Raw genomic sequence first — 17,279 nt, 5'->3', positions numbered from 1 at the left:
TTTAAAAGTTTTATCCAAACTATACATCCTCTAATTTGAGAACTAAAAATTTAATCATTCTGTAGCAGAGGAGGTTAGTTGTACATTTTAAGGGTAGTAGATAAAAAATGGTTGAAGGAATTATAGGCATTCCTAGTTTTATTTGCTTTGCAGACACTGTGTTTTTTACAAGTTGAAGGTTTGTGGCAACCCTGTGTCAAGGGGTCTATTGGCGCCACTTTGCCAACAGCACTTGCTCCCTTCATGTCTACCTCACATTTTGGTAACTCTCAAAATATTTCAAACTTTTAAACTACTATATTTTTTATGGTGATCTGTGATCTTTGATATTACCACTGTAATTGTTTTAGGACATCATGAACCATGCCCATATAAGATGGTGGACTCTATAAATGTGTTTTGCCTGTTTTACTGACCAGCCATCTCTCTTTCTCTCTCTCCCCTCAAGCTTCCCTATTTCCTGAGACACAAGGATACTGAAATTAGGCTTAATTAATAGCCAAACAATGGCCTCTTAAGTGTTCAAGTGAAAGGAAGAGATTCACGTCTCTTATTTTAAAACAAGAGCTAGAAATAATTAAACTTAGTGAGGAAGCCATGTCAAAAGCAGAAATAGGCTGAAACTAGGCCTAAATTACACCAAACAATTGGCCAAGTTGTGAATGCAACCTACACACCAACTTTGAACCAAATGGCATGGCCATAAAAAAAAAAGTTACTCTCAAATCTTCAGAAACTCCCACTTTATCAGTCGGTAGCCATCAAGACTTCCACCAGTTAAAAAAAAAAAACACACAAAAAACTGGTAAGTCCTACATCACTTTTAAATGCACTAGAAAAAAAAATCATGACTCACTGTATTGTGTGATGGTATGGAACTGAACCCACAATATCTTTGAGGTATGCCAGAGATCAGCCTTTTTGCCTTACTACCCCTTCTTCCTTTCTGGGTTTCCCTGGTAGTTCAGTTCAGTCGCTCAGTCGTGTCTGACTGTTTGCGACCCCATGAACCGCAGCACACCAGGCCTCCCTGTCCATTACCAACTCCTGAAGTCCACCCAAACCCATGTCCACTGAGTCAGGGATGCCATCCAACCATCTCATCCTCTGTTGTCCCCTTTTCCTCCTGCCCTCAATCTTTCCCAGCATCAGGGTCTTTTCCAATGAGTTAGCTCTTTGTATCAGGTGGCCAAAGTATTGGAGTTTCAGCTTCAACATCAGTCCTTCCAATGAACACCCAGGACTGATCTTTAGAATGGACTGGTTGGATCTCCTCGCAGTCCAAGGGACTCTCAAGTCTTCTCCAACACCACAGTTCAAAAGCATCAATTCTTCGGCACTCAGCTTTCTTTATAGTCCAACTCTCACATCCATACATGACCACTGGAAAGACCATAGCCTTGACTAGACGGACCTTTGTTGGCAAAGTAATGTCTCTGCTTTTTAATATGCTGTCTAGGTTGGTCATAACTTTCCTTCCAAGGAGTAAGCATTTTTTAATTTCATGGTTGCAGTCACCATCTGCAGTGATTTTGGAGCCCAGAAAAATAAAGTCAGCCACTGTTTCCACTTTCCTCATCTATTTGCCATGAAGTAATGGGGCCAGATGCCATGATCTTAGTTTTCTGAATGTTGGGCTTTAAGCCACTTTTTCACTCTCCCCTTTCAAGAGGCTCTTTAATTCTTCACTTTCTGCCAAAAAAGGTGGTGTCATCTGAATATCTGAAGTTATTGATACGTCTCTTGGCAGTCTTGATTCCAGCTTGTGCTTCCTCCAGCCCAGCGTTTCTCATGATGTACTCTGCATATAAGTTAGATAAGTACTCCAGTACTCTTGCCTGGAAAATCCCATGGACGGAGGAGCCTGGTAGGCTGCAGTCCATGGGGTCGTGAAGAGTCGGACACGACTGAGTGACTTCACTTTGACTTTTCACTTTCATGCATTGGAGAAGGAAATGGCAACCCACTCCAGTATTCTTGCTTAGAGAATCCCAGGGATGGGGGAGCCTGGTGGGCTGCCGTCTATGGGGTTGCACAGTCGGACACGACTGAAGTGACTTAGCAGCAGCAGGGTGACGATATACAGCCTTGACGTACTCCTTTCCCAATCTGGAGCCAGTCTGTTGTTCCATGTCCAGTTCTAATTGTTGCTTCCTGACCTGCATATAGGTTTCTCAAGAGGCAGGTCAGGTGGTCTGGTATTCCCATCTCTAAGAATTTTCCACAGTTTATTGTGATCCATACAAAGGCGTTGGCATAGTCAATAAAGCAGAAATACATGTTTTCTGGAACTCTCTTGCTTTTTCAATGACCCAGCGAATGTTGGAGATTTGATCTCTGGTTCCTCTCCCTTTTCTAAAATCAACTTCACGACCCAGATAATCACGATGTGTGATCACTCACCTAGAGCCAGACATCCTGGAATGTAAAGTCAAGTGGGCCTTAGGAAGCATCACCATGAACAAAGCTAGTGGAGGTGATGGAATTCCAGTTGAGGTATTTCAAATCCTGAAAGATGATGCTGTGAAAGTGGTGCACTCAATATGTCAGCAAATTTGGAAAACTCAGCAATGGCCACAGGACTGGAAAAGGTCAGTTTTCATTCCAATCCGCAAGAAAGGCAATGCCAAAGAATGTTCAAACTACTGTACAATTGCACTCATCTCACATGCTAGTAAAATAATGGTTCCCTGATAACTCAGTGGTAAAAAAAATCCACCTGCAAAGCAACAGACATGGATTTGATCCCTGGGTTGGCAAGATTTCCCTTGAGGAAATGGCAACCCACTCTGGTATTCTTGCCTGGGAAATCCTATGAACAGAGGAATCTGGTGGGTGATAGTCCACAGGGTCACAAGTCAGACATGACTTGGCAACTAAACAAATGCCTGTAATATATGATATAAAGGGTAGCAGTAGTTTGAAATGGGAATACACTACAGTTATCAGTGGCAGTAATAGCCTTGAACAAGATACTTCTCTAAAAATGTAACCAAGAACTGGCAGTTTGTTCTCTCTGTAGAGAGGGATGGGTGAGGAAATGGGAGTTAATATCCCTAATTTCTTCCTGAAATAATTACTACCTGACTCAGACTTGGCAGAATTCAGCCTCTTGAGATTTCTGTTCACTTAATGATTGTTTTACTCCAGAGAAACAGATCATTATTCTCAGCCAAAAGTCAATCTGTGCTTCTCTAGGATAGCCTACTACAGTGAAAAGGCTTTGGTCTTTGCGGAAGTCATTTAACCTCTTTTGGTCCTGTCTTAATCCCAACTCCTAAAATAATGCCTACTTTCTCAAAGGAACTGAGAATAGTAAAAAGATTTAAACTTTAGTTCCCAAAACATACCACAGCATCTAACTTTTTTTAAAACGTAGCCTTCCTATTTTCAAATTTTAGCCCTCTGCTCTTCCCCAAACCACTTCCTAATAACTAAAGAGCTTCTAGATGAAAGTGAGAGAGCAGAGTGAAAAAGCTGGCTTAAAACTCAACATTCAAAAAACTAAGATCATGGCATCCGGTCCCATTATTTCATGGCAAAAAGATGGGCAAACACTAGAAACACTTGACTTTTTCTTGGGCTCCAAAAGCACTGTAGATGGTTACTGCAGCCAGGAAATGAAAAGACGCTTGCCGTTTGGAAGAAAAGCTATGACAAACCTAGACAGCATATTAAAAAGCAGAGACATTACTTTGCCCACAAAGGTCTAGTCAAAGCTATGGCTTTCCCAGTAGTAGTCAGTCACGTATGGATGTTCAGAGTTGGACCATCAAGAAAGCTGAGTGCTGAAGAATTGATGCTTTTGAACTGTGGTATTGGAGAAGGCTCTTGAGTCCCTTGGACTGCAAGATCAAATCAGTCAATCCCAAAGGAAATCAGTCTTGAATATTCATTGTAAAGACTGATGCTGAAACATCAACACTTTGGCCACCTGATAGGAAGAACTGATTCATTAGAAAAGACCCTGATGCTTAGAAAGACTGAAGGCAGAAGTGGATGACAGAGGAAGTGATGGCTGAATGGCATCAATTCAACGGACATGAGTTTGAGCAAGCTCTGGGAGCTGGGTGATGGACAGGGAAGCTTGGCATGTTGCAGTCCATGGAGTCACAGAGTTGGATACGACTGAGCAACTCAGAAACTTCACTGTTCTTTTTATGACTTCTAGTTATCTGTATTGTGTATTTATCATGACTGGCTAAACCAAACTTGTTTGCCTGGAGCAGTTCTGATTTCATTTATTATTGTAGGACAATTATGGCTACCCTAATCATAATTTATAGATTATTATGTCTGTATGTCTAAGAGCACAGCATGTGCACTGTCTATAGTCAAAAATCTCTCCTTCATGAGGTACCTTCCTTCAAAAAAAATTTAACCTGGGCCCCCTGCATTGGGAGTGAGGGGTCTTAGCCACTGGACTACTAGGGAAGTCCTAGTAGCTTCGCTTTTTTACAAAGTACTGTCTGAATACATACTGGGCCTCATCTGGCCTCTGTGGCAAGCATTTCACATCTATTACTTCCAACCCTATACCAAGCTACTACATGACAAGAGGCCAGATGAGTCCCAATATGTTTTCAGAAAGATCATAGGTCAGAGGAGAAGATAATTATTAAAAGGGAAACCTGTGGCATTAAACCTCTTTAACTGAAGCTAAGGTCTTAAGAGTTACAAATAAATGTGTTTTCATTTCTGGAGCTTTTGTCCCCCCCCATAACCCCAAAGAGATCAAGCACCCAGAGTTCATCCAACAAGAAGCCATAACTTTAATTAATGATAGAAACAGTACAAATTTCAAACCCAGCTGCAGTTACTCTTTTGAAACACCAAAAAAAGGTCCTCTTTTCAGATGGTTACATTGTTAATTCCTGTAAGAGAAAAGAGATCATCAGAAGTGGTTACAGGCAGATTCAGAGAATACAGGTCACTAAAATCCAAGGAAACTCAGAACAGACTCTGGAAAGAGGCTTCTTAATTGGCTGATATTAAGCACAAAAAATAGTCACCCACAACCGGTCAGGGAAGAGGGAGTCAAAGAGTAAGCTTGGATACTTACCATAATAGCATTTACAATATCATTGCTGTTGTTCTTCAGGGCTCGGACTGCCTTTGCTCTCGACACATTTGCTTGTGACATGACCAATTCTATGTCCTTAACTTCCACACCTGTTTCATCAACCTAAGATAAGGAAAAAATACTTAATAATAAACTAAAGGCAAGAACAACTTCAAGAGTTGTCAGGCATCACTTGAATCTACAGATAGTACTTAAGTCAAAAGCTACTTAACTGATGGGAGTTCAAGAGCCTAAAACCATATAGAAGACACCCATCAATACAAACATGGTATTATCTTGAAAGGATTTAAGATACAAAAGATTTCCTTATATACCTCTTCCTCTTCACTCTCCTCTTGTACAGTTGGAGTCTGTGTGTTTTCTTGGATGTTTGAGACAGCTTCACCTTGAACTTTGAATTTCTCAGCAGCTGCTAACTGTGCTTGCTGAGATAAATCCTCAATCTATAGGACAGAAAGTACAGATTTAAATGAGTAGATCAACTGCAGTAAATCAACAAAATGGTATCTTTCCCAAACTCTCACTCTAACTAACTTAATCTAAATCACATTAACTTACCACCTAGCTTTAAATCACTTGATTTCACTCAGATTATACTGATATATCCCTGTAGACAAAGAAATAGCTTATGTCTAAAGCAGTGGTCCTCCACTGCAGGGTGATTTTGTTCCCCAGGGGACATTTGTCAAAAGCCTGGAGATTTTGTTGGTTATCACAACTGCAAGTGATACTGCTTAATGGATAGCCCTTCTACAACAAAGAATTATTTGATCCAAAATGTCAACAGCACTGAGGTTGAGAAATCCTGGTCTACAGCAATTCTCAAGGAAACCTTCCTTACCTTGGCTTCCCCAAAAACAATGTAGGTATCTGAAGCTGGGCTCTTGTACACATCTGGTTTTGTGATGACAAAAAGGATATTCTTAGATTTCCGGATAGTGACTCTAGTAACCCCTGTAACCTGTCGAAGACCCAGTTTGGACATAGCCTAAAGAATAAAAAATAACAGGTCGTCAACTTCTTTAGAAGCAGCTTCAGGAAATAAACTCAACAAAACTACATTCTAAGCAAAGACTTTCTGTGGGTGAAGAAAAGTTTACACAGGAATACATCATTGATTCCCAGGCTTCCTGCCACGACCCTGAGTCTCACTACAGATTCCCCCTTTAGAAAGTTGCTTCATCAGAACGTTTAACTCTTGTTTATAACTTCAATTCTTACCTTCCGTGCCTTCTTTTCACTCCGGCTCTGTTTTGCTTTACTGACTGGTTCTTCATCGATTTCAGCTGCTGCTGCCAGCTAAGAAAATTAAACAGCTATGAGTAAACTGGAATGTAAGACCTGGATACCAAAATCCCCATGTGGTTTTCCCTTTACAAAAGTTCACAGCTCCAAATGCATAAGCCAGCTTTCTCTGATCAACATTGGTTCACCAATGTTTCTCTGACCCAAGCACTTACATTAGTAAGTTACTACCCACCTGAGCTTGTTGTGTGGTTGCCTGTGTAGAATCCTGTTCCTCAAGCTCTGGGACTGATTCATCACTATCAGATTCTGTTCCAGACCCTAAAATGACAAATAACTTTTACTATTATATAGTGAAGATTACAAGAGGCACCTTACCATGGCCTGCCCAGACCAAAGGTCACTGGTTTATACGCCAGACCTCAGAGAATTTAATGCAAACCAATGGACTTGTATGAAGTTGGCTTGTACAGTATGATAGCCTGTAACTTAGTCACAAACTAGTGTGTACACATCCATTAAAGACCCAGCCCCAGAAACACTAGACACAGCTCAGCATTTTATATAACTGTTACTTTTCCTTCAAGTTCTTCACTTCTTGGCACAGGCAAATACCAATGATTTATGCAATGCCAAATTCTACCCAATAGCCCATCCATCTTAGAAAGGTTCTGGTAGGCAAGGTGCCTCCAGGTATACTTCAGTGAAAACAGTTAAGATGACATTGTGGAGGTGGTCTTGAGGGGGTTGAGGGAGAGGACACTTTCCCCTCATCCTTTAAACTGGGTTGGGGGAGGCCAGAAGCAGTTGTGTACACATTTAGCTTTATTTTCAAACTACTAACCCTAGCAGTTTGATCTAATCAACCCAACCCAAAGATTCTCAAAATGCTGATCTATAGTTTTTTTTTTGATCTATAGTTCTAATAGTCACTTCTAGATAATTGTCCTATGACCTCATCCATTTCTTCCAAATGTAACTCACATATTTAAGTTTCTCTCAATTCAAAGGCCAAGCATCAATGGACTACTGAGGGTAAAAGCACACACCTCCACCATTCTCAGGCTAGGAAAAATAGGTCTTGGAGGAAAAGAGTCCCTGGGCACTGCTTATTACTAAGTTTAAGATGTGAAGAAATTCAAGCAGTTCTACATTTCCCAATATTTTAGCAAATCCCAGGCCCAGGGACAAGGTTAGTGATGTGGTAGAGATTAGAGCAAATTAAACGTCTAGAAGGTCTTGGTTTTCAGTGTCAGATCAGGTAGGTAAGGAAGATGATGGACCCAGAGTTAGTCTGGACCACATTACACAAGATAATACACAATGGACTATCTGAGGCGAAAACCAAGATTCTGTCTCACATTCCTAGAGTTTCTGCATTTAAGCTTATTCTATGCCCAAACACAAGCAGATATACTGGAGAAAGCGGCGCATCCTATGGTTAGTATTGGTGGGTAGCCCGGGAGGGTTGTGGGCAACACACCATGCACACAGCAAACCAAGGCAAATACCCTTATTGTTCTTCACAACAGGTTGCTTGTCAGAGGGGGTTGGGGCAGGGATCCCAGCAGGTTTAGGGGTGGGCATGTTGACGAGGACCGGCTGGAAAGGCACTCCCCCCGAGATTGGTTCCGGGGGAATCAGAGGCGGCAGCTCATCCTCATCAGCAGGGGCTGAGGGCTTACAGGGTGATTCCAGCACCAGCCCAGGTGAGGACGGCAGAAATTGCTGTTTAGGAAGCAGAGGGGGAACTGGGGAGGAAGCAAGAGGCAGAGAGACTGATGGGGTAGGTGCTGGAGAGACAGACACTGATCCAGCTTTAGGAAGTATCTTCTCTGGGGCAGCTGTTGCTGAAGGGGTAGATGTCTCTGACTCAGAAGGAGGCGGCAAGGGGCCCTTTGGGGAATGGAAAGAATCTTTGCCCTTTAAGGGAGAGACAGGGAGGGCTTTTGGAACCTTTGGAGAACCTTTCTGAGTAGAGACTGTCAGTAGAGGAGCTGGAGCCACTGCAGGAAGGGGTCCTTTAGTACCATTCTGAGCTGAGGGATCTGGGCACACAGGTGGTGAAATAGAACTCTTCTTGGCTGCTGGACCTTTCTGAGTGGGAGTTGTGATGACTGGTGCACTTTCTGGAGCTGAACCTTCAAGCACTGCTTTGACAGCTGTGGGGCCTTTCTTTATTGGGGGCCCTTTAGATGCCTGAGGGGCAGTGGACCCCAAGGAACATGTGACTGAAACTGGGGAAGTAGGGGCCTCTTTGGGAGAGAGAGGAATCACAGTTGGGGGAGTGGGAGCCCCTTTGGAGGATGAGGTTGCTGGGGCCCCTTTGGGGACTGGAGACTTTTTTGGGGAGGGAGGAATTACAGCTGAGGGAGTGGTCACTCCTTTGGGGACAGGGGTTCCTGTTGCTTTTTTGGTGGAAGGAGTCACGGCTGGGGAAGTAGGGACCTCTTTGTTGTCTGGAGTTGCTGAGGCTCTTTTGGGGGCCGGAGTCCCTTTGGAGGAGGGAGGAGCCACAGCTAAAGGAGTGGGAGTTCCTTTGAGTGATGCTGCTGCTGAGGCCTCTTTGGGGTCTGCAGTTGCTGGAGACTCTTTGGGAGCCAGAGTTGCTGAAGCTCTTTTGGGGGAGAGAGGAGCCACAGATGGGGGAGCAGGGTCTCCTGTGAGAGGTGGGGTTGCTGGACCCCTTTTGGGGGGAGGAGAAGTCACAGCAGAGGGAGTGGGGGTTCCTTTGGGTGATGGAGTTGCTGGGGCCATAGCTGGGGAAGTAAAATCCCCCTTTGGAGGTGGGCTAGCCGGGGCTCTTTTGGGAGATGGAGTCGCTGGGCTCCCTTTGGGGGAGGGAGGAGTCACAGGTGGGGGAGTGGAGTCTTCCTTTGGAGGTGGGCTAGCCGGGGATCCTTTGGGAGATGGAGTGGCTGGGCTCCCTTTGGGGGAGGGAGGAGTCACAGGTGGGGGAGTGGAATCTTCCTTTGGAGGTGGGCTAGCCAGGGATTTTTTGGGAGATGGAGTCGCTGGGCTCCCTTTGGGGGAGGGAGGAGTCACAGGTGGGGGAGTGGAGTCTCCCTTTGGAGGTGAGCTAGCCGGGGCTTTTTTGGGAGATGGAGTCGCTGGGCTCCCTTTGGGGGAGGGAGGAGTCACAGGTGGGGGAGTGGAGTCTTCCTTTGGAGGTGGGCTAGCCAGGGCTCCTTTGGGAGATGGAGTGGCTGGGCTCCCTTTGGGGGAGGGAGGAGTCACAGGTGGGGGAGTGGAGTCTTCCTTTGGAGGTGGGCTAACCGGGGCTCTTTTGGGAGATGGAGTCGCTGGGCTCCCTTTGGGGGAGGGAGGAGTCACAGGTGGGGGAGTGGAGTCTCCCTTTGGAGGTGAGCTAGCCGGGGCTTTTTTGGGAGATGGAGTGGCTGGGCTCCCTTTGGGGGAGGGAGGAGTCACAGGTGGGGGAGTGGAGTCTTCCTTTGGAGGTGGGCTAGCCAGGGCTCCTTTGGGAGATGGAGTGGCTGGGCTCCCTTTGGGGGAGGGAGGAGTCACAGGTGGGGGAGTGGAATCTTCCTTTGGAGGTGGGCTAGCCAGGGCTTTTTTGGGAGATGGAGTGGCTGGGCTCCCTTTGGGGGAGGGAGGAGTCACAGGTGGGGGAGTGGAGTCTTCCTTTGGAGGTGGGCTAGCCAGGGCTTTTTTGGGAGATGGAGTGGCTGGGCTCCCTTTGGGGGAGGGAGGAGTCACAGGTGGGGGAGTGGAATCTTCCTTTGGAGGTGGGCTAGCCAGGGCTTTTTTGGGAGATCGAGTTGCTGGGCCCCTTTTGGGGGAGGGAGGAGTCAGAGCTGAGGGAGAGGAAGTCTCTTTGGGAGGCGGGATTGCTAGGCTCTCTTTGGGGGAAGAATGAGTCACAGCTAGGGGAGTGGACTCCTCCTTTGGAGGTGGGTTAACTGGGGTTCTTTTGGAAGAGGGAGGAGCCTTAGCTGGGAAAGTGGGAGCCTCTTTGGGAGGTGGGGTGGCTGGGGTTTGCTTTTGGGAAGGAGTTGCTGGGGCTCCTTTTGGGGAGGAAGGGGTCACAGCAGGAAGGGGAGTCTCTTTAGGTAATGTGGTTGCTGAGCTCCCTTTGGGTGAAGGAAGAGTCACAGCTAGGGGAGTGGGAGCCTCTTTAGGGGAAGGAGCTGCTGGGGCTCCTTTGGGGGTGGAAGGGGTCACAGCTAGAGGAGTAAGGGTCTCTTTAGGGGATGGGGATGCTGGCCCCTCCTTGGGGGAAGGAACCATAGGGGGGGGAACAGGAGCCTCTCTGGGGGATGGGGGAGTAGGGGAATGCTTCTCGGCTAGTGATCCTTTAGAGACATGAAAAGGAAGATTGGCCTCTGGAAGAGAGGAAGCTTCAACTGGAGAAACAGTAAACGAGAGATTTCCAGCAGGAGTATCAGGGATAGCAGGTACACTTTTAGAAGCAGAAGGGGCAAGACTTAAGGGAGCAGTAGCTGAACCCTTCTTGGTTGGAATTCTTTTAGGCTGAGGAGACACAGTAGTCCCTAAAGGAGATGGGGAGTCAGCTAGGTACATTCCTTTGGAAGATGCAGTAACAGAAGCACCAGAGTCTTTAGTTGGGTACCCTTCAGGAGCAGAAGCCACAGGTGCCAATGGTGAGGTGTGAGAAATGCCATGAACTTTCTTTTCACCCTGAGGAGTACCAGTTGGAGGCAGAGGGGTAGAAGACTCAGACTTGGGAATTTCAGGGACCTGTGCCATAGGAGCTAGAGAAGCAGAAGCATTCTGGGAAGATAAAGTCACTACTGGAGCCATAGGGCAACTTTCAGAGGTTGGAGGCATCAAAGGTAAAGTAGTAAGAGTGGAAGGGCTGGCTACATTTGAAGGAGTGGAAGTACCTTTGGCAGTTGTAAGAACCATTCCATCAATGGCAGCACTTTCCAAAGGAAATGCAGCTACAGTTGGGGTAGTGAAAGAACTTTTGAGAAGCAGATTAGTTGGGTCTGGGCTTGTATAAGAATCTGTCCTGATTACAGAGACTGGGGAGTTAGCACTCAGAGAAGAGGGAGTAGTACTGGCTGGCTTCACTACAGGGAGAGGCTCTAGGTAGCTTTTTGTTGCTAGGGTGGCTTCAGGAGAAACAGCTATCTCTGGGGAAGACGATGTACTTTGGGGAAAGGGGGCATCTTTAGGTGCTGCCAGGGCTGCTGTACTAGGAAAATCTTTGAGAATTAGAGAGGCTGTAGGAGATAATGGAGAAGAGGCAACTACATTTGAGGAGGCGAGGTCAGTGACAGCAGAGATGCCTTTGTCAGCAGACAGAGCCAGAGAGGAAGTTGAAGTCCCCCCTGGAAAAGCAGTCACAGCAGTAGGAACCACCTCATTTCTGGAAGGAAGGGGAGGAATTACAGATCTCTGAGAAGAGGCATCTGTAGAAGAATCATCTACAAAAATAGTATCTTCTATGGGATCTGACAGAATATTAGAACTTGAAGTTTGAACAGGAGAACTCTGATGTAAAGGTGTAAGAGGAGAGCCCAGAGAAGTGAGGCAAACTGGGGGGGACCCAGCAGCCTCAGCAAAAGACTGAGTTGAAACAGATGAAGCAGCAGGTGGACTAAGCGGTCCCTTTAGGCTGAGGCTTACAGGGTTTTGTGGAGCAGTCAGAGCCGAGGAAACAGAGACACCTTTGACTTGAGGGGAAGGGATGGCTGGGGGAGTGGCGGGTGGTATCTGAGAACATGAGGGTAGGTCAGACTGAATAGAGGCCAAAGGAGTTACAAGATGGGAAGGGATAGCACTGACTATACTTGGAGGGTTGGGAGTACCCTTTGGGTTTGGAATTACTTGAGAGGGAGCTTGACTAGGAGACGGCTTTGGTTCTGAGCGAGCAACTGGAGCTGACAGAGATGTCACTGACCCCGACTCAATCACGGCGACTGAAGGAGGTGAACTAAGAGCATTAGGGCGATAGTCAGAGCTCTTCTGAACTGAGTGGGGAGCCAAGGCCACCAGAGCCAAGGGAGCTGAAGAGGAATGAGCACCTTTCAGAGTTGGAGTTATCATGGGAGAGGCCAGAGCTAAGGCAGCTGGGGAGATGGGAGGCCCTATTAGGTTTGGTAAGAAAATGGGGGTGTCAGTGGGAGGGGCAGCTCCCAAAGGCAGGGCTGTCCCATGGGATGACTGGAGAAAAGGAGCTTCAAAAGGGGTTGAGGCAATGGTAGAGGGAGAAAGGAATGGGGAAGGCTGGTCAGGGGTTGCCAGAGGGCATTGTTGGGCGGCCAGGGAACAAGGAGGGGTAGGGGTAGGTTTAGGCTGCCCTAAAGCAGCAGTGACACTCAAGGCTGAAGACACAGGAGGCACAGCTGGAGAAGAAAAGCGGGTGAAAAAAAAAAAAAGAGCAGGTGGGGCGGTGAAGGAGGAAAGGGAAGGAAAAAAACAAAAGTGAGTTATACAGCCCAACTTGGTACAACACACCTCACACAAGAAACACTGGAATTTTAAATCTGAGAATGAAAGTCACCACGCAGGATTAGACAAAGGTGACAAGCAACAGCAATCTTCCCCAAACATACTTCAGTGGTCAAGTAGAATACATTCTTCTCCTTTCCCAAATCTACTAAAATAAGTAAACCACTTTATGGTGAAGAACCGGCTAAGAGCAGCCTATTAGTCTCTAAATGGGGAGCACAAGCCCAGGAATAAGTTGGCAACAGCAGGCTTTCTACCCTTTCCCAGTTGTGCCCTTCTCTTCCCTCCTCAAAGGAACCCTAAGACTTTCTCACAGACCATGGAATCACCAACAGAAAGTTCTACTCTATCCACCCAAGGGGCATGAACTGAAACAAATGCTGAAAACTGGAACAAGGAAGCTAACGAGTGGCAATAATGATGGAGAATCAGAGCTGAATGAGAAACACAGGTCTCTTAATGCTCAGGCTTCAGAATACTCAATATTGAATACTAAGTCGCTGAGCTTCCCTATACTTCATTTTACCCACCCAAATCAAACAAACAAAAAACCAACCATAAAAGCGTGGACTCTACAGTCTCTAAGCAATGTTCGCTCTTCAGATATCAATCTGGATGAATTAGACCACGAGTAACAGAGCTTAGTCACAAGGGTAGGAACTGTATTATGCAACTGCAATCCAACTTGTCAAACTAGACGGTGGTTCTATTTTGAAAGTAGGGAATTCAAGTGGAGAGAATACACTGGGTCCCCACCCCTTAATCTGGAGTATGCCACTGTACCAAAACAGGCACTACTTGCCACCACACTGAAGCTATGCAAAAGATTCTGAATGATTGCTCAACACCTAGAAGGGAGTATTATTTTTTAAAAAGGTCTAGAGCATCCAAATTCACAGGTCACTCAATCAAGAGTATCCCATACAGAGGTAGGCTCAAACCAGTCTTTCCTGGAAACTTGGTAGCTCAAAGTCTTTATGACTACAGTGCAAATGCTCTCAAACATATTAATCAGAATTTGAAACTCAGAATGTTTTCTTCTCATCAAACCTCAAAACTCCGGGATAAGGCCCAAATTACTTGCTTTAGACACCATAACCGATTTCCTGAGTTAGTTTCCTCACTTACTCTAATAATAATTATTTAGTCATAGTTATGTATTTAAAAAAAAGACCAAAAAAACAAACCCTGAGTATTCACCACCGGCACTTAATCTAACCTACAGTGCAATCTCAAAATACTCAAGTATAGTTTAACAGCTGTGAGGACTGCTTCAGAAGCAAACAGCATTAATTTTGAAGCTTGATTCAGATTATTCAAAATTCATCTGAATTTCAGTCCCCACACTTGTAAAATCAAGTTGAGACTCTCTAAAGTTTTGTCTAACACTGAAACTACAGACTCTTCAGAGACCAGTCCTTTATTTTTCAACCTTAAATCTCAATAGTTCAAGGATTTCATATAGCTCATTCCCCAATTCAGAGGCCCCCTCCTTTTTCTTTTCGAGCAGCTGTATTAATCCTTTCAGCTGCTAAATCAGACAGGTGGGGAGGGAGAACCTTAATGCTTTCAACTATTTTAATTCCAGGACATAGAAACTGCCCTTAAGTGACAGGTGGAGTTAAAAAAAAAAAAAAAAAGAATTTACCATGGGGGCGGGGAGAGGCCAGAATGGAGGTCATAGCCTGAAGATCCCTTCATTTACTTCTGCACAACTGAACAGCAAGAAGACTACCATAAAGTTTTTTCACTACCCCCCTCAGATTTTGTAGAGTTGTATTTTAAACAGAATTCAAACCTTGCATTTACACTACGTTCTACATTCATTAATTTCAAAGCTGAAGAGCAGTCAAAAGAAGGCTCTAATTCAGTCCTGGGTTCCAGATAAGCTGTTGATGCAGGCATTGTTCCAGGACACTAGAAACATCTCAGCACCAATCCACAAAACAAGTTAACCAATCTAGGAGGGCCCCAGGGCCCAGGAGAACACATTTACCACCAGCACAAAACTCATCCAGGCGTGTGATGACAGCACAAAGCCAAGCACTGCCATCTAAAACCTTGATGCAACTTGCTGACTGCAACTTCACAAAAGGTCAGGTCTCCCTGGCCTGCCAGTGTGTCACCTATTTCCAATAGGTAAGTAACTATTATGGACTCTCCTCCCTGGCAAAGCTACAGCCCCATCTTCTTTAATGAGAACCAATACTGAAAAACAGAAATATAATCTATACGTCATTTAACCCACCATATGTTTTTAGGGCCAATTTTACAATCTTAATTAAGGGCAAGGCGTCCAGGGGGAACCTACCTGTCTCAGCCTGGGGCTGTGGCAACTCCTGCTCTGTAGCAGGGACGGTTTCTGTGGCTTCACCGGGCATTTCTGAAGGGAATAAAAAGGAGGCCTGAATTGACTGGAATCCATCCCGCTGCCTAATCCAGAGTCACGCTTAAAACTGCTGAGAGCTGTTAAATAGCGTAAGGGTGTGTGGGACAACCCTCCCCAAAGTAGCTGGAACAGGTGAAAAACACGACGTAACCCTCACATTTTTGATCAAGAGAATCACCTTTTTATCGCTCCTCTTCACTCCGCGGAGAGCGGATTTCCCAGTGCCCAGGGATTCGTTTTATTCCACACTCCAAATCCCACACAGAAGCAATTACCACTGCGTTCTCAACCCGAGGGAGAGGATCCCGGTCTGGCTCCTGAGCACGGGATGGGAGACTTCAGACGCGACCTCGAAACGCCGCGCCCCCTCTCCCCGCGCTTTCTGGGCGAGGACCTCCAGGACCCCCGTTTGCTGACTTCCGGGACCCAGAAGGGGAAAGAAGGTGTCTTAAGTCCCAACACTAGCTTGTCAAAATAAGGATGTGTGTGTGTATACGCGCGCGAGGGGGTGGGGGTGGTTGTTCCAAAGCTGTGACCCCTTAACATCTTCTGGGGTCTGGCGAAGCCGGTTCCAACAGCAGACGCAGCCCACTTCCATCCCCAACGGCTCTCATCTCCCCAGCCCGGGACTCTCTGGCCTTCCTGCCCTACTCTTGCCAGGACACCAAGAGCAGACCCCATTTTGTCCGGAGGCCCCAAGGCCACACTGCCCAGGGTTGAACAGGAAGCCCGTGACCTCATAAAAACTCTAGTTCTCCTTAGCTCTTATTCTGCGCGGCGCCTCAGACCGCAAGAAAGGCGGATGGCTATGGATAAAAAGTAGCGGCGAAGACAAGCACTTACTGTGTGGGGAACGCGGAACCAAGATGGCGGCAGAAAGAGAGCGAGCGAGCGAGAGCGTGACCCACGCCTGTTGCAGAACGAAGCCTGGGGGAGGGGGCGGGACCAGGATCTAATTCCGGGTCAGGAGCTGCTTACAGTCACTTCCTTTAACCAGTAAGTCATCCGGCTGTTTCCAGTTGGGGGTGGTGACAAGGGCTAAATAAGGGTATGAATTTAGAACAGGACTCGCTGGCCTGGCAGAACTCTATCCTGAGCTATGCAGTCCTTAGATAGCCGACCCCTTCGCATACCTCATGTTGAGGCATTTTTGACACGCGAAAGGCAGCAGCCTCTGCTCTTGGGTCAGCAAAGTAGCCACAACATTATTACTTTCTGACTTCCTTTTATCAATTAATTCAGTAGAACGACGTATTAAGTAATGCCGAATACACGGATATTGTAGTCACCAATGAAAGGTAGCTGTGACCTAGGCTGTCAATTATTTTACTTTGGAATACATAATTTAAATGAGATTATCATGAAGGTGTAAATTTCTATACTCAGTATATTTCTTTTTGCCTCTATTTTGGACACTGTATCCTGAAACTCATACGTTCTAGAGGATCCCAGTCCTTATACAGTAGTTTTTGAAAAGTAGAATACAAACGTTTTGTTAATGAAAAGGTTAGGGATCTTGATTCCCATATCCTCTCTCCAAAAGGACTCAACAAATACAGTATTCACACTTTCAGTTCAGTTCAGTTCAGTTGCTCAGTCATGTCCGACTCTTTGTGACCCCATGAACCGCAGCACTCCAGGCCTCCCTGTCCATCACCAACTGCTGGAGTCTACCCAAACCCATGTCCATTCAGTCAGTGATGCCATGCAACATCTAATCCTCTGTTGTCCCCTTCTCTTCCTGCCCTCAATCTTTCCCAGCATCAGGGTCTTTTCCAATGAGTCAGCTTTTTGCATCAGGTGGCCAAAGTATTGGAGTTTCAGCTTCAATATCAGTCCTTCCAATGAATACCCAGGTCTGATCTCCATTAGGATGGACTGGTTGGATCTCCTTGCAGTCCAAGGGACTCTCAAGAGTCTTCTCCAACATCACACTTTAAATACACTTAAAAGCTAGTGGCTTTAAGACGATTGTGGCTACCTTTTAAGATAAGTGGGCTTCCTGTTGTCTCAGATGGTAAAGAATATGCCTGCAATGCAGGAGATGAGGGGAGGAGTCGTGGTTGGGGAAGTTCCCCCGGAGAAGGAAATGCCAACCTACTCCAGTATTCTTACCTGAGAAAT

General features: G+C 46.0%; 1 protein-coding gene across 4 annotated transcripts; it reads right to left on the bottom strand.

Moving 5' to 3' along the window:
• Positions 1-4,752: 4,752 nt before the first annotated feature.
• NACA (nascent polypeptide associated complex subunit alpha) lies at positions 4,753-16,073 on the bottom strand. 4 transcript variants are annotated; one of them, XM_068970417.1, is made up of 9 exons: positions 15,999-16,034; positions 15,334-15,472; positions 15,078-15,149; positions 6,564-6,649; positions 6,305-6,382; positions 5,925-6,071; positions 5,398-5,526; positions 5,063-5,185; positions 4,753-4,874 (listed from the first exon to the last, which is right to left on the bottom strand). In XM_068970417.1, the coding sequence occupies exons 3-9, from the start codon at positions 15,145-15,147 to the stop codon at positions 4,860-4,862; spliced, it is 648 nt and encodes a 215-aa protein (XP_068826518.1). In that variant the 5' UTR covers positions 15,148-15,149; positions 15,334-15,472; positions 15,999-16,034; the 3' UTR covers positions 4,753-4,859. The 4 variants fall into 4 exon arrangements, with proteins under 4 accessions (XP_068826518.1, XP_068826515.1, XP_068826516.1 ...); XM_068970414.1 differs by lacking the exon at positions 4,753-4,874 and having other exon boundaries at positions 4,994-5,185; positions 15,999-16,039; XM_068970415.1 differs by lacking the exons at positions 4,753-4,874; positions 15,334-15,472 and having other exon boundaries at positions 4,994-5,185; positions 15,999-16,073.
• Between the last annotated feature and the right edge of the window lie 1,206 nt (positions 16,074-17,279).

Source organism: Capricornis sumatraensis, chromosome 4 (genome assembly GCF_032405125.1).
Source record: "Capricornis sumatraensis isolate serow.1 chromosome 4, serow.2, whole genome shotgun sequence".
Lineage (NCBI taxonomy): Eukaryota > Metazoa > Chordata > Mammalia > Artiodactyla > Bovidae > Capricornis > Capricornis sumatraensis.
The sequence above is the reverse complement of the archived record's forward strand: the minus strand, read 5'-3'. Positions and strand labels throughout refer to the sequence as shown.